Source organism: Nomascus leucogenys, chromosome 11 (assembly GCF_006542625.1).
Source record: "Nomascus leucogenys isolate Asia chromosome 11, Asia_NLE_v1, whole genome shotgun sequence".
NCBI classification, from domain to species: Eukaryota; Metazoa; Chordata; class Mammalia; order Primates; family Hylobatidae; genus Nomascus; species Nomascus leucogenys.
In genome coordinates, this window is record NC_044391.1 from 27,509,821 (window position 1) to 27,523,836 (window position 14,016).

Sequence of the window (14,016 nt, forward strand, 5' to 3'; positions counted from 1 at the left end):
AGGAAGTGGATATCTTCATCTCTTCCCCAATCCCCCTATTCTCTGTAAGCGCAGAAAACAAAATGGGGCATCCTTTGGCTTCCCGCCCCCCCGCCCCCCGCAAACCTTCCTATTGCCCCCTCTTCCCCGCACCCAGTGCTCCTTCCGAGAAAGTACTGCTGGAGTGGATTGGGGAGACGGAAATACTGAATCGCGGCCGCTGGGGTTGCGGGAGGAGGGGTCCACAGGCCAGGCTGCCGGGAGTAGTTCTGCCTCGGAGCCAGGCTGCGGGGTATGTCTAAAGAGCGGTCAAAATACTGATTCCTCCACGAAGCAAGCTGTTCCACACTGGCAGGCCTGGTAACTCTTCTAGAAAAAAAGTAAAGGAGAAGAGAACGAAAAAAATAAAGGAGGTGGAAGGGAGGTAGGGAGAGAAGAGGAGGAGGCGGCAGGCAGAGAGACAGAGAGAAAAAGAGAGAGAGAGGGAGGGAGGGAGGAAGGGAGGGAGGGAGGAGAGAGAGAGAAACTTGTAGGTAAGGTAAATTCCCCTCAGGGCACACAGCGTGCCTTTTCAGGTCTAGTCTCCCAACCCTGGAAGAGCCTTCTGAGAAATCCTCAGTGACAGGATATAATTTTTTATGCTCTAATCTACCCCCACTTTAAGAAGGCTCTTTTGTCACATTTATTGCTGCCGACTTCCTAGCTGTAAAATATTTCACATGCATCTTGTAATTTCCAACGCAACATTTTCCTTCGTATCCTAAGGAAATAGAGTCCGGCCCACTGAAGGACGGCCAGACAGAAAGACATCTACAATTCAGGCCTGGGTCTTTAGGCGCAGTGCGTAGCTCTGGTCATGCTGTTGATATCTACATGCAGGAGTGCAAGAAGAAGGAAGGGACACAGGGCACAGCTGCAGCAAATCCTTCCTCTCTGTCCCAAAGAAGGCTTCCCAAAGGAGAAATCCTCGTAAACAGATTCTATTTTGCATCATTTAGAACCTGTTTTGCCACTGTTTTATGTAAAAGCAAAACAGAGGAAGCCCCTTCCTGAAAAAAGGAAGGAAGGAAGGGAAATATTAAGAGTATTATCTCACACAAAATGAAATCAACACGGCGCCACAATGCTTTCATTCCTTCCTTTCCCCAACCCTGAAGTTCCCTCTTCACAATATCTGCAATCTTTTCATCTCTCGAAAAGAGCTGATACATTTATAATCATACTCCAAAGAGTCCAAGGTTCTATCATTTGCCATGCTCCAAACATTTCAGATTTTTAAAAAATGTAATAGGTATGAAGGGAGATTTCTTTTTCTTTTCGTTTTCTCATCTCTGGAAACTCCCTTTGAAGGGTAATTTGTCTAATTGCTCTGGCACTACACAGAGGCTGATGGGTGGGGGCGCTTCTCCAAGATAATTGCTTTGAGCTTAGAATTCAGAGGGGTTATTGAGGGATTTCTGTTGCCTTCTAACTCACATACAGGGTGAGAGGGATGTATTTTTATTTCAGAATTAGGTTCTACCTGAAACAATTATATATGATATGGCAGTACTATAAACATGCCATATATATATTATATATATATATATGCACACACACACACAAAGTATAGCATTGAACATATATACATATACAGTCTGCATGCATGCAGCCCCGACTTGTTTTCCTTTTTGCCTTGTTGGATCTCTGCAGAGCTTGTCCTTCTTTAGTTGCCTTCAATAAAACTTCGCTAGCCAGTTATCAGAGGGGCAGAATGAAGTATTTTTCAGAAACATTCTGCTTTTCATGGTCGAAATAATTTTATTTATCCAGAATATACAGTTTAATTCCTCTATCTACACTTATTTACATGGCTAAAATAACATTGAAAAAAGTCTTTTGAAAAGTTGAGGTCATAGATTTCAAGGCACCATTGAAAGTGTCCACAGTTGCGCAAAAAAAGTCCTCTGTAAAAAAAGGGGGGGTCCTTTGAAATGCAATAACTTACATGCAAAAAAAAAAAAGCTTTACACATGAATCTTTTTGTTTCAGTTTTCCGAACTTCCCCATATGAATTCCTTTCTTTATGATTTTCTAGAACAGCAAAACACAGTAGTCCCAAAAAAGAGATTAAGAAAGAGCAGCCCATCTAATAGAGTGTCCCGGAGGCCAGCGCCAGCGGGTGCTGTAAGGAGCCGGGCGGCGGCAGGTGGGAATTGATTGAGCTGGCTGCGCTTGTGTACCAGGATGCAGAGTTCTCCAGGTAGCTGGACGCTGGGGACTGGTTGGAGGTCGGAGGGTGGGCATGAGGGTGGTGGCTGAGCGAGCGGGACGAGCCCTGGGGCTCCCACACCGCTGGAGACTGCGGCGAGTTACACGCCATTGGGTCGCTGGAGCTGGGACTGTGCTCCGGGGGCATCTCCCCGTTTTTCATGATCTTCTTGATCTTGGATCTTTTGTTCTGAAACCAGATTTTCACCTGAGTTGGGGAACAAAGGCACACGTTACCGGGACACTCAGAGGTCGCCCGCGCCTTCCCCGGGGCGGCGACTGGAGGCATCTTCGGGCCTCTGGGCGGCCCAGCCCTGCCTGGCGTCTCCCCGCCGCTTGCGGCCTACGGCCCAGAAGCTATGCCTTAGGCAAACCATGGAGCTCTGGTCCCAGAGGACGCCCTGGCCGGCTCGGTGCGCCCCGGCCCAGCGAGGCCACGACCCCAAGGCTTGTCTTTCGTTTGGGCTGGGGGTGGGGGACGCGAGCGCGGCGGGTGTGCGCCCGAGTGTCCGCGGCGGCGGCGCGCCTCGTGTAAGCCTGCGCAGGACGCGCGGAACGCGGCGAAGGTCTTCAAAACAATCGCGGGAGCCCGGCGGGGAAGGGGCGTGGGGCGGGCTACGCGCGCCTGTGGTGAGAAAAAGGAGCGAGCTCCCAACCTCCCGTCCTACTCCCTTCACTCCCTCTGCACCTCAGAGAGGCCAGAATCTGACTGCAGCTCTTGGCGGCGACTCGAACATTCTTTACGCTTCCGTAGGCCCCAGCTGGGTTGGAGGAGTAAAGGGAATGGGACAATCCAGGAAGACTTTCCCCGTACAATAGCGCCCCCCACCTCGCGACCCTCCGGCGGCCGTGGCCTGAAGCTCCCGTAGGCTCAGGGCACGACCCTTCAGTTTCTCCGCTCCAGGCGACGTTCTCAGCCTTTTCTTAGCCTGAGACCACCGCGAGGACACCAGGCCCTGCTCACCCCGAGGAGGCTCTACATTGTTAAGAAAACCAGATAGCTTCTCTGGGCTGCCAAGGCCACCTTAGAAATAACCCTCCGCTTGCTTTCAACCCGCGAAATTGGCCCTAGAGCTCCGGAGGCCCGATGAGGGGTGGGGGCGGGGGGCGCGGTTAGTGGGAGGCATCTCCAGACCGCTGATGAATCCCATCCCCACCGTCTCAAGGCCTAACTCACCGAGGGAAAAGCTTAGGGGCTGGTGTCTTTGGGTCTGTTAGTTTCTCACGGGTACTGTCGAAACAGCTCCAGTCCCATCAAGACTGAACCGCGCGACCCAACCAGACGTGCAGCTCACACAGGTCTAGTGCCTGGCAGCGGCGTATTTACCTGTGTTTGTGTCAATCCCAGCGAGGCGGCCAGCTCGGCGCGTTCCGGCAAGGCAAGGTACTGAGTCTTCTGAAACCTTCTCTGTAATGCGGCCAGCTGAAAGCTGGAATAAATAGTCCTGGGTTTACGAACTTTCTTTGGTTTGCCATTCACCATTCTCACCTCGGGCTCGGCCACTTCTTTCTCTAAATAATCAAAACAAACTCAGTTAAAGCTTGTCACCAGACAATGCCCCTTTTGCGGAAAGGCCTCAGATAGAGTCCTAGAGTTTCTTACCACGCAGTCTTCACTCTTTGCCCATATCACCACCACCTTTGCTTTCCAAGACCGCGATAAATATGCTCCTCCCCCAAATATGGAAAAGCGGGGTAGCCTCTGATTAATTCCTACTCTGTTCATTCAGATAGTTTGTGCAAAGAGCTTCCTACAACACAGCTTTCTCCTTGGCATCTGGGATTCAGCTCTTGCGGTGGTTCCTTCTCCTGGACTTGTTTTTACGCCCACCCTGTGCTCCCCCGCGTTTCCGCCCCTCCCCAGGCTTCAAGAACACCAGCCCCTCCCCAGGCTTCAAGGAGGCGGCCCTGGGCCATGACCCCGCTTCTGTCGGCGTCTGTTCGGGCGCCCGCAGAAGCCAGAGGCTTGGCCAGGGAAGACGCTAACCGAGGTCTCCAAAGTTCAAAGACCCACAAGCAAACTATGCTCCTTCACTTCAGCAGCAAGCGGTCGGGGCCGCCGCAGACAGAGGGTCGATTATGCAGCCCCCATAATCTCGCTGCAGATCTGCGAGGGCACAGATGTGTCTGGTTTCTTTTACAAATAGACTTAATATGTTCTTGGCAAAAAAAAAAATCTTCCACTTATGCACGAAATACAGAGAGAGTGAAAGAAACGAAGACACCTCAACCCGGGGCTGTCTTTCAATGTTCAGCAAGAGTCACACATTGAGAAGGAACCGGTGGTGGGGTGTTTTCGTAGGAAAGGGGCGGCAGATCAGGACGAGATTCTCACTGTCATGAGTATGGGTTTGGGCGGGAGGGGGCGGGATTGCCAAACGCGTGTTGTACAAACGTGCCCTGGGGCTACAACTCCCCTTCCTCAAAACTACCACCCCTCTGGAAGTGACGGAGAACCTCTCCAGGGTGTGTGTGTGTGTGTGTGTGTGTGTGTGTGTGAAGTTCCAGGGAGAAGTGTGGAGGATGAGGGCTGTGGTCTCAATTCTGCCAGAGTAGGGGATGCTAATATTAACAGGATTATTAATGCGCTGGTGGGAAGAGATCAAACCTTACCAGTAAACCTCTCCGCCGAGCCTCATGCCTCTCTCTTACCGCCCAAGCTCACTAACCCTCTTAAACTCTCTAAGTTTCAAAGTGGACGAAAAAGGAGGACGGAAAGACAAACTGTGGGCGCCTATGGAGACAGAAAAAAAAGTCTATCCTACAACGTGACCCCTCAGCAACCCTCCTCCACCTTTAAATGGCTTTTTGTTTTTGGAAATGCCTGGATAAACCGCAAAACTCTCGGCGCGCTCTTCTCTAGCTGGCCACAACTCCTTAACCCCCCACCCCCACCCAGCGTGCTCAGGGCACCCGCACCGTGCTAGCTTGTGGCGGCTCTCAAACTAATCCTGACTTGAGTCTTTGAGGCAGCCTTCTATTCCCACTCGAACCAACACAGCACGCTTACCAAAATTCCCAACAACTAACCTCCTCTTTATTACGCAAACGCCAGGAGCTGCTTGATTCTTTCTTCTCTCCACCCCTATCCCCTTTCCAGCCTAGCCGGCTTCCTGGCCGGGCAAGCTGGGAATTCAGCGACTGAAGGGCCTTGGAAGGTGCCGGAGGGGAGAGACGCTAGTTCGAACCTCCACAGGGCTCTCCTACTAAGAATCCCTAAAATGCTGGCCCGAGAAACTCTGTCGGAGGGTCTGAGTCCTACTCCCTTCTGCCGCGTGCGCCCCCACTGCAGTGAACCGCTGTGGCCCCCAATCTACCACCCCATCTCGCGCCCCCAGCGTCCTAGTTGCCCTGTATCTGCCCAGCCTACCCCCTGTCCATGTACCTGGCTGGTTGGTGGCGCTTGGGACGCGGTTGTAGGCGCCGCCGTACTGGTGGTAGGAGCTGGCGTAGCTATAGTCGGCATAAGCTTTGGCTGGGTAGCTCCCGGCGGAGCCGTTCACGCCGTGATACTGATACTGGTAGGGATTGAGCGCTTTGCCATAGGAAGCCGAGGTAGGAGAGCAGTAGCCGTGCGGGGCTCCCCCCGTAGGGCTGTAGTAGTCAGAATCGGTAGCTGACGACTCGGGCAAAGTTGGCGATTCCTGAGACGGATGGTGCATAGCTGCGGACGTCTGGAACGGAGCTTGGAAGTCGCCGGATCGGATGCTGGGGACCCTTCTGTCAAACACTCCTGTCATCGCTCACGGGCGGCGGCAGCGGCTGTCCTTGCTGTTGTGGCGGCGGCGGCTGCCCGAGTTGGCTGCGGGGCTGCTCTGGTCTAAGCAGACATGGCTGTGGGAGCGAGGGAGGAGGAGGAAGAGGAGGAGGAGAGAAGGAGGAGGCGGCGGCCGCGGCGAGGAGGAGGCTGGGAGTCGTGAAGTCTCTGTCTCCGGCCGGCTGACTGCTGGCTGAGGCGCAGCACAGCCTTGGTTAAATCCTTAATTGCGCGCTTACGCACAGCGGGGTGGATCTGGTTCTATTGGCCAGGGCCTCGGGAGCAGCAGTAACACCCTAACTCGTCCAACTAGTTTTAGCACAACAAAGCATTGCTTAAAAAGGGGGTGGGGGGTACGGAGGGGGTGTGTGTGTTTGTGTGTGTGCGCGCCCGCGCGCCTGTGTGTGTTTTTGCTTGTTGTGGAGTGGGGAGGGGTCTCAGTCTATTTGTTTTTAGTAAATTCCGAAGACATCGCAGAAGCCACAGAAGGCTCTGTGATGTCTGGGGACAATGTGTTCCAATCAGAAGCCTCAAAAGTGCACATGTTTTGGGAATGAGGTGGGCGACCATCTTTCCTTGCTCCCCACTACCCCGCCCCCGTGGGCTGCACCAAAGGCGAGTGTAGAATTAAACACTGATACTGAAATAGGGAGTCAAGGTGCAGGGAGTGGGGAGCGGGGGGATGTAGGATGGAGGCAAGAAGGAAGGGAAACAGCATTTTTTTTTTTTTTTTTTTTTTTTTTAGTGGAGTGTTGGGAGGCAAGTTGTAACTTACATGTTTTGAAAATTTGCTCTTTGGGGAAAGAGGCAACTTCCTTTGCAGTAGATGAGTATCTCCCGGACGCGGGCTGGATAGGAATGCCCAAGAACGCGCAATGTCCATTAAGCCGGTGAATGGCAGGGAGAGTTCCTGCAGCCCAAAGTCCTTACAATGACTTTTTAAAATTACTGTCTTAAACAAATATAACTTAAGGAAGCCCAAATCCTCGTTGCTGGCTTGCAAAAAGAGCCAAACAGCTCCACTTCTGTTTAATATTTTCATCTATTTTCAAGCCATTGGAATAAAGGCTCTTTAACTATGTTCAGTGGCCAAAGACTCCCGCAAAGGTGAATGGATCCATGTATAACCTGCCATGCCCCCAGGAAAGAATGGGAAAGTCTCGGAAGTGGGGAAGGAGACAAGGATCAAAGCCTTTGCAAAGTCAGATGATGCTCATTGATTTCCCCCTCCTGACTCCATGAATGTGGCACTCGAGGCCCAGTCTCTCCATTTCCCAGACCCGGATTTCTGTACCCTCTCCCCTTTATTTCCTGCTGCAAAGACATCCTACTTAGCTCGTATGCAAGGGAAGAAAGGATTCAAGAATCATTCAGTTGATACACGAGGTCTAAACTTTGCTCTTCAGGAGGTGCTATCCTTGTTCTAGTCGTGATCCAGCTGGGAGTTTAGAAATTCAACATAAAAATCTCTCCCAATCCCCGTTGTTACTCCCCTCAAATAGGCAACTCCAGGGACTGGATCCTGATTTGGGGCCTTCCTACATCTTCCTTTACGGGGTCCAAGACCGGCAATCTGGGAGTTCCACAGGCTATCTAGGGTTATCTGGCCTCCCCTCCATTTTCCCTACTACCAAAGAAAAAAGTGTCTGTGTTAGTTGTGTCTAGTATTAGTTTAGCCTTACTTGGAGTGTGGAGCCACTCGGGCCCAAAACAGGCCGACAGGTAGAGGTAGGGTGTCTGGAACCCAGAGCAAGATACAGCCCCGCTCAGGAACTCCAAAGCAGAGTTGCCGCGCGTGCACCAACTCCCTGCCTTTGCGGTCTGGACTGCACCAAAAAAACACAGCTATTGTCGCACTTCCTTTCGGGGGAAACTTCCTTTCGGGGGCGCCGGGAGACTGGCGCCCAGCAGCATTCTCCTTCTCCCACTGGCCCGAGTCACGAGCTTTGGGCCTGGGCTGCCGCGGGCTTCTCTGAGATAGACTTCGGGGTAAACAGAGCTGCAGCTGCCAGCCAGCCTTGACTCGGCGCTGTCGATTACCGACAGGCTGTTAACCGTCTAGATGTAGGCTGTGAGGAGCTAAAGAACGGCGGGGAAACATGGGGCTGCGGTCCTGGGCTCTGCTCTGGAGAAGTTATCGGCGCCCATCGAGTCACCTGATACACACCCTGCCATTTAATTACAGGAATCGCTTCCCCAGATCAATGCCAAGGACAGTTCAAAGCACCTCCCGGCAAAGACAAGTGGGCAGGGAGCCAGGCCTCCCTTCCTCTGGTCCCCTATCTCCGACACTTTTGGTTAAATAGAGATTTGAGTTACCACATGGTTATACTGAACAGGGTGTTCCTAGCAATGCCCTTACACCTTGCTGAGATGGCAAATTCTAACCAGGATGGGATTGGAAGCTACAGAATTGGGGCAAAATTTAGAAGTTCGGGATCAGATTGAAAATAATGTTACGATGTCAAATTAGTTCTAAACCTTGCTAAACTTCACCCCCCCCAAAACCCCGCGGTCAAAATGGACATTCTTTCCCACATTTCATAAAAGACAAAAAGGAGTGGGGCGGGAGGGAAGAATTTAACTTCTTTGTTTCGGTTCCTAAAGCGTTAGAACGTTGGCCCTCACGCACACTTGAGCCATTCTGCTTCTGGGTGAGACCAAATCTGGATGTGTCTCTACAGGTCCAGAGCCTCAACTTTCTTGATTTTGTTCCTCTTTTCTAGGTTGACCCCACTCCCCACTCCACCCCTTCCTTAAAGGCAGCCGGGAGGGAGAGGAAGCACTAAGTTAAAAGCAGCGGAGAGTCTGTTCACAATACAGTTTTATTTAATTTCACAATATAGGCATTGTAGCTCTGTGCACTGCCGGCTGCTCTGCGGGCCTGTCTGCGGCTTCGGACCCACGCTCAGGACATACACCGGCCGGTATCCCGGCTCTCAGAGCAGCAAACTTTTGCTGGTGTTGTGAGGTAGTTCTCACACTAGGGCCTCCAGCTTTTTCCTAAGGCCAGCGAGCTGGACGCTATTGCCTCTCAAAATCCACCGACAAATCCAGCCGTGGAGAAACAGCCCCACGGCATCAAACTCTTCCAGCAGTGCGCTTCCCGCTGAGACACGTAGGAAGAATGTAAGTAATTTCATCTTTTAGTAGCCGAAATCTGCAAAGGGAGGGAAGGGGAAGTAGCGGGGGGAACCGTAAGATAAGTGCAAGTCTTTACCACGAGCGCCACCCAGTGTCCTCGAGCAACATTGCGCAAATGGCAAACCCCAGGCTCAGTCACTGGCCGGACACCAACCGGTCCTTAGTGTTAGAGTTCATTCCCAGGTGGCTTTCTTTATCTGTACTTCCAATACATCTTTCTCTCAATTCCCATGCCCTTTCCTTTCCTTCTTGCACATTCATACTTTTCCTTCCTCCTCCCACCGGCTCACCTTTTTCTGGGTCACCTTTTTCTTGGTGCCCCCTGCCCCATCCCTCAATTCTTGGGTGTAAGGCGCTCCTTCAGTGTCCCCACCTGGGGTGACTGGAAGACATCAGGCATGACTCTCCTTTCCTAGCCTTTTATTATTATTATTATTACTATTATTATTATTATTATTATTAGGACAGAGTCTTGCTTTGTTGCTCAGGCTGGAGTGCAGTGGCATGATCTTGGCTCACTGCAACCTCTGCCTCCGGGTTCAAGCGATTCTCTTGCCTCAGCCTCCTGAGTAGCTGGGATTACAGGCATCCACCACCATGCCTGGCTAATTTTTGTACTTTTAGTGGAGGCAAAGTTTCGCCATGCTGGTCAGGCTGGTCTCGAACTCCTGACCTCAAGGGATCCACACAACTTGGCCTCCTAGAGGGCTAGGATTACAGACGTGAGCCACCGCCCCCGGCCGCCTTTCCTAGACATTTGTGAAGAAGCAGGCCCTCCTTTAGTTAAATGAGGTGCTTGGGAAGCTTTCAGTCATTCACTACTATGGGCTGAAAAGAGTGCCACTGAGTTTGCAGGGAGAGAGCCGCGGAAGGGGGTGGGGTAGCAGAAAATTTTAATAACAGCATTTACTCAGCTTTCTCCATGTAGCCTATCTGGAAATCTATTTACTCATAGAAGTGCCAACAGTAGAACACCTTTTCTTTTGGGCTTGAAACTCAGAAAATTCAGTGCAGTTGAAAATATTTAATTTACGAACTTAAGATATTTTTAATATGGAAACTTTCATTTATATAAAACATTGTACACATCAATTGGATGTGCATAATTCAGGTAAATAAAGGACCCCTTAATATGATGCTAGCATTGTATAGGCACACTTGGTATAAAAAGCACTTTTTGACTTTATCAGTAGAATATTCATTCTTTAAAAGTCCAGTTTTGGGGGTGAGGTTTATTTTTCTTTTTGTTTGCACTGCTTTATCCATAATCTTTCTTTATCTGTCCAGTGAAAAATGCTCTGAGCAATTCACTCTTATCATGATCCATTTAGAGTACTTTTCATCCCAGAAATCTCAAACACAACAACTGCTTAAGTCAAACATTTTGTGGAGGTAGACCTGAGTAATCATTTTATTACAATGGAGCTGCAGTTATCTTTGAGCTGGGGCACTAAGGCCATTTAATAACTTAAGGTAACGGCTCTGAAATATTCAATTTGATATTTGTATAGAAAAAGCACATTTCTTTGAACTAGGGTGGGATGAAAAGATAGGAGCGCTGGGCGCGGTGGCTCACGCCTGTAATCCCTGCACTTTGGGAGGCCGAGGTGGGCGGATCACGAGGTCAGGAGATCGAGACCATCCTGGCTAACATGGTGAAACCCCGTCTCTACTAAAAATACAAAAAAATTAGCCAGGCGTGGTAGCGGGTGCCTGTAGTCCCAGCTACTCGGGAGGCTGAGGCAGGAGAATGGCGTGAACCCAGGAGGCAGAGCTTGCAGTGAGCTGAGATCGCGCCACTACACTCCAGCCTGGGAGACAGCGAGACTCTGTCTCACAAAAAAAAAAAAAAAAAAGAAAAGAAAAGATAGGAGTTACGATTGCAAAAGTAGCAAAGGCTTTCAAAAATAGCACAAGTTGTTGGTCATTGGTTTTGGGAATGCAACTGAATGGCCTTTGTCTCCCAATAGAGGGCTAGGCACACTGACTTGGATCTAGCATTCAGAGGTGGTTCATCTGAGTTAGGAAAACTTTAATTCCCCATGTAGGTTCAAACTTCTTCCCATGCTTTTATGAGGCTGAACTAACTAGGCCCAAGCTAAAATGTTTAGAAGCCCATTTAAATCAACAGTGAGCTTATCTAGGGAGGGAGAAGAGGGAAAGTGGGTGTGAAGGGTAACGGGATAAATAGAAAAAAGGTTTCCTCCCATGCTGAAATTAATTATAATATCCCCTTGCCCTCAAGAAAAATGTGTTTGGAGTTAAAAAGCATCCCCAACAAAGTAAATCTCAAAGGATTCACTAGTACGCAATGATATAAATATTCTGAATAAATTAAAAATCCCCAGACAGGAAAACTATTTTCCACTTAATTCCAACCTAATAAGATTTTTGGTTTATTTCCAAATGATAGGGCAGATCATAGACTTCTACACGTTTTGTTTTTATAATTAAGACATTAAAATATGTTTATTCATTTAACTTAAACATAACTAGCTAGGAAAAGGCCTTAAGTATCCACTCAAATCTATTCTGTATGAGACAAATTTAATATACCACAGCTGAAAACACTTCAAGTTCATCTAAATAGGAAGTAAATGGGATTATATTATTATATGTCTTTGCAAACTGAAATTGAGGCATATTCTTCATCCTAAATTCGGATTTCATCTTCTTGAAAGGAAGGTTTGGCTGTGGTACTATTTACAAAACCTTTATTCTTCTTAAAGATATATAAATATTCCAAATTCTAAAAATACCCCTTGTGGAGTTAAAAGAAAAGTAATTGACAGCCAGGAATTCAAAGCAATGATCCAGCTCTTGCAAGGAAATAGCAAGAGTGAAGTTTCAGTCATCTTTAAGAACATCCTAATTCCAAGATCTATTTAGAATTTTAAAGTTCGTTGATCCTAAGCCACTGTATTTTATGATCTGATGATATTGTATGCAGAGATGCAGAAAACCAATTCTGAAGCCAAAGCCAGATTATTCAAACACTGTGAGCTGCATAAAACTTGGCCCACAGCGTACATGCACAAGGGCAGATAGTATAATTTTATAGGCATTTTTACCATCTGCCCTAATTATATCATTTTAATAGATTAAAACAAACAGTAAGAAAATACAAAACCTTTTTCTACAGCTGTGTTTACTACCTTTACATTTTATAAAGAAAAAAATTCTTAAACAGGCAACCCCAGCCTGAGATAAGAGGTTTCCCTGCTGTGTTACACAGCACAATCAGTCGAAGCTGCAGTGCCCACCTGGACTTGCATCCCTCTGTGCTCCTGCAGAATAAAATTAAGGCAACAGAAAGAAAAAGTCAATAGCTTTCCAAGTGAAGTGTAGCTGACAGCAATGGATTCACTTTTAAAAATTGTGGGCAGAAAAGATAACGTTATTTGCAGCGAGAAGCTTAGTAATACTCTGTATATAGCCCATGGGCAGTGAAGCAAAATTTTACTTTTTCAACATTAAGTCTTCAGTTTTATTTTATTTTACTGTTTCAACACAGCAGGCTCTTGGATGGTACATGTAGCAAAGTATAATAAACATATACCTTAGTATAATTTATTGCTGCATCCTGATTTATAATTTTGGGCATATAACTGCATGTGTCTAGTGGTTTGTGTGCATTCCCCCCATTGATGCATGCGTTTCAGTTGGTTACTTAGCGAATCAAAGAACACTGTAGTTGTTGCTCCAACTTTTCAACAGACCTCACTTTGCAGACAACCTACTATGCGTCTGCATGCACCACTATTAGTCTAAAACGAGGTTTAGGGATGTCTGGAATTTTTCTTACAAGTTCCAGGAATCCTTGGAGTTAGAGAGGGAAAAGATACTTCTTATGACACTCGGGATGTTAGCAAGGTATATATCAGCATTGCATTAAATAATTTCTTAGAATAAAAAAAGCAAAATTGGAAATCAAATCAGATAAACAAAAAATATAGGCAAGAAAAATTGTATTCATATATGAAAAAATTCAGAATGTACCATTATTCCCTACAGTTCTCTGTTGCCTTCTTTGTTATTTGAGTCTCTAGCTGCTTCATCGGTACACTGTTACAGCCTTTTTACACATACCATTCAAGAGATTCAGACACATTTAGGGTTATGTTATAGAGTAACTGTGCTAGGTTGCTAGCAGTTAACCTGCGTAGCAAACTTGGAGAGGATAGGAAGAATGTTTTAGCATCAGGATGAATAGATGTACCAAAGAGGATATCATATTTGCTAAAGTGATAATACTTTTAATGGAATTATTCCTGAAGCCTGTTAATTTGGCACAAAAATAGGGGGGAAAGTATCTAATAATTAAAATTGCCTGGCAAGTTTTCCTAACTTGTAAGAATAATGGAAGAGATTAGAAGAGAAATAGGCCAAAGAACAGAAAGCAAAAGGATAGAAATAGATCTACTTTGCACTCTCTGAATTAAAATAATCACTGGGGAACATTCAGGAAAAAGTACTTGTCCACCTGAGGATTGTGTTTTAGGGAACACTTCTCAGAGAAGTTGGAATGAAAGTCACTTCTTTGTGACCCCCTTTTACTAGGGTCATTAAAATTCAACATGGCCTTAAAAATCACAGTTTAGGAAAAATGTTCTGTAAATGTTTCGAGTACATTATTGGGCTCCATTCCTCTTCAGAGTCTTATGGTGAGTATTTGGCATGTCTTGCAAATTTTATAGACCTTTAAATGGTTTTTCCCAAAGGGATTTCACATATAATTCACTTATACTTTCACAGTGCCTTGAGAAGCAGCTATGTCTGCCTGTTTTGGGTGGTCCTCAACTTTTATATATTTGCCTTTCATTTAACTTGAACTTGCTCATATTCCATATTGGCATTCCTACCTCACCCTTTATTGGTGGGTTTGA

General features: G+C 47.6%; 1 protein-coding gene across 1 annotated transcript; it reads right to left on the reverse strand.

Annotated features, from left to right (window-relative positions):
* Nucleotides 1-1,759: 1,759 nt before the first annotated feature.
* Nucleotides 1,760-6,296, reverse strand: DLX5 (distal-less homeobox 5). The gene is made up of 3 exons (XM_030822125.1): nucleotides 5,615-6,296; nucleotides 3,557-3,741; nucleotides 1,760-2,437 (listed from the first exon to the last, which is right to left on the reverse strand). Exons 1-3 carry the CDS (start codon nucleotides 5,967-5,969, stop codon nucleotides 2,108-2,110), a joined length of 870 nt encoding a protein of 289 aa, XP_030677985.1. The 5' UTR covers nucleotides 5,970-6,296; the 3' UTR covers nucleotides 1,760-2,107.
* Between the last annotated feature and the right edge of the window lie 7,720 nt (nucleotides 6,297-14,016).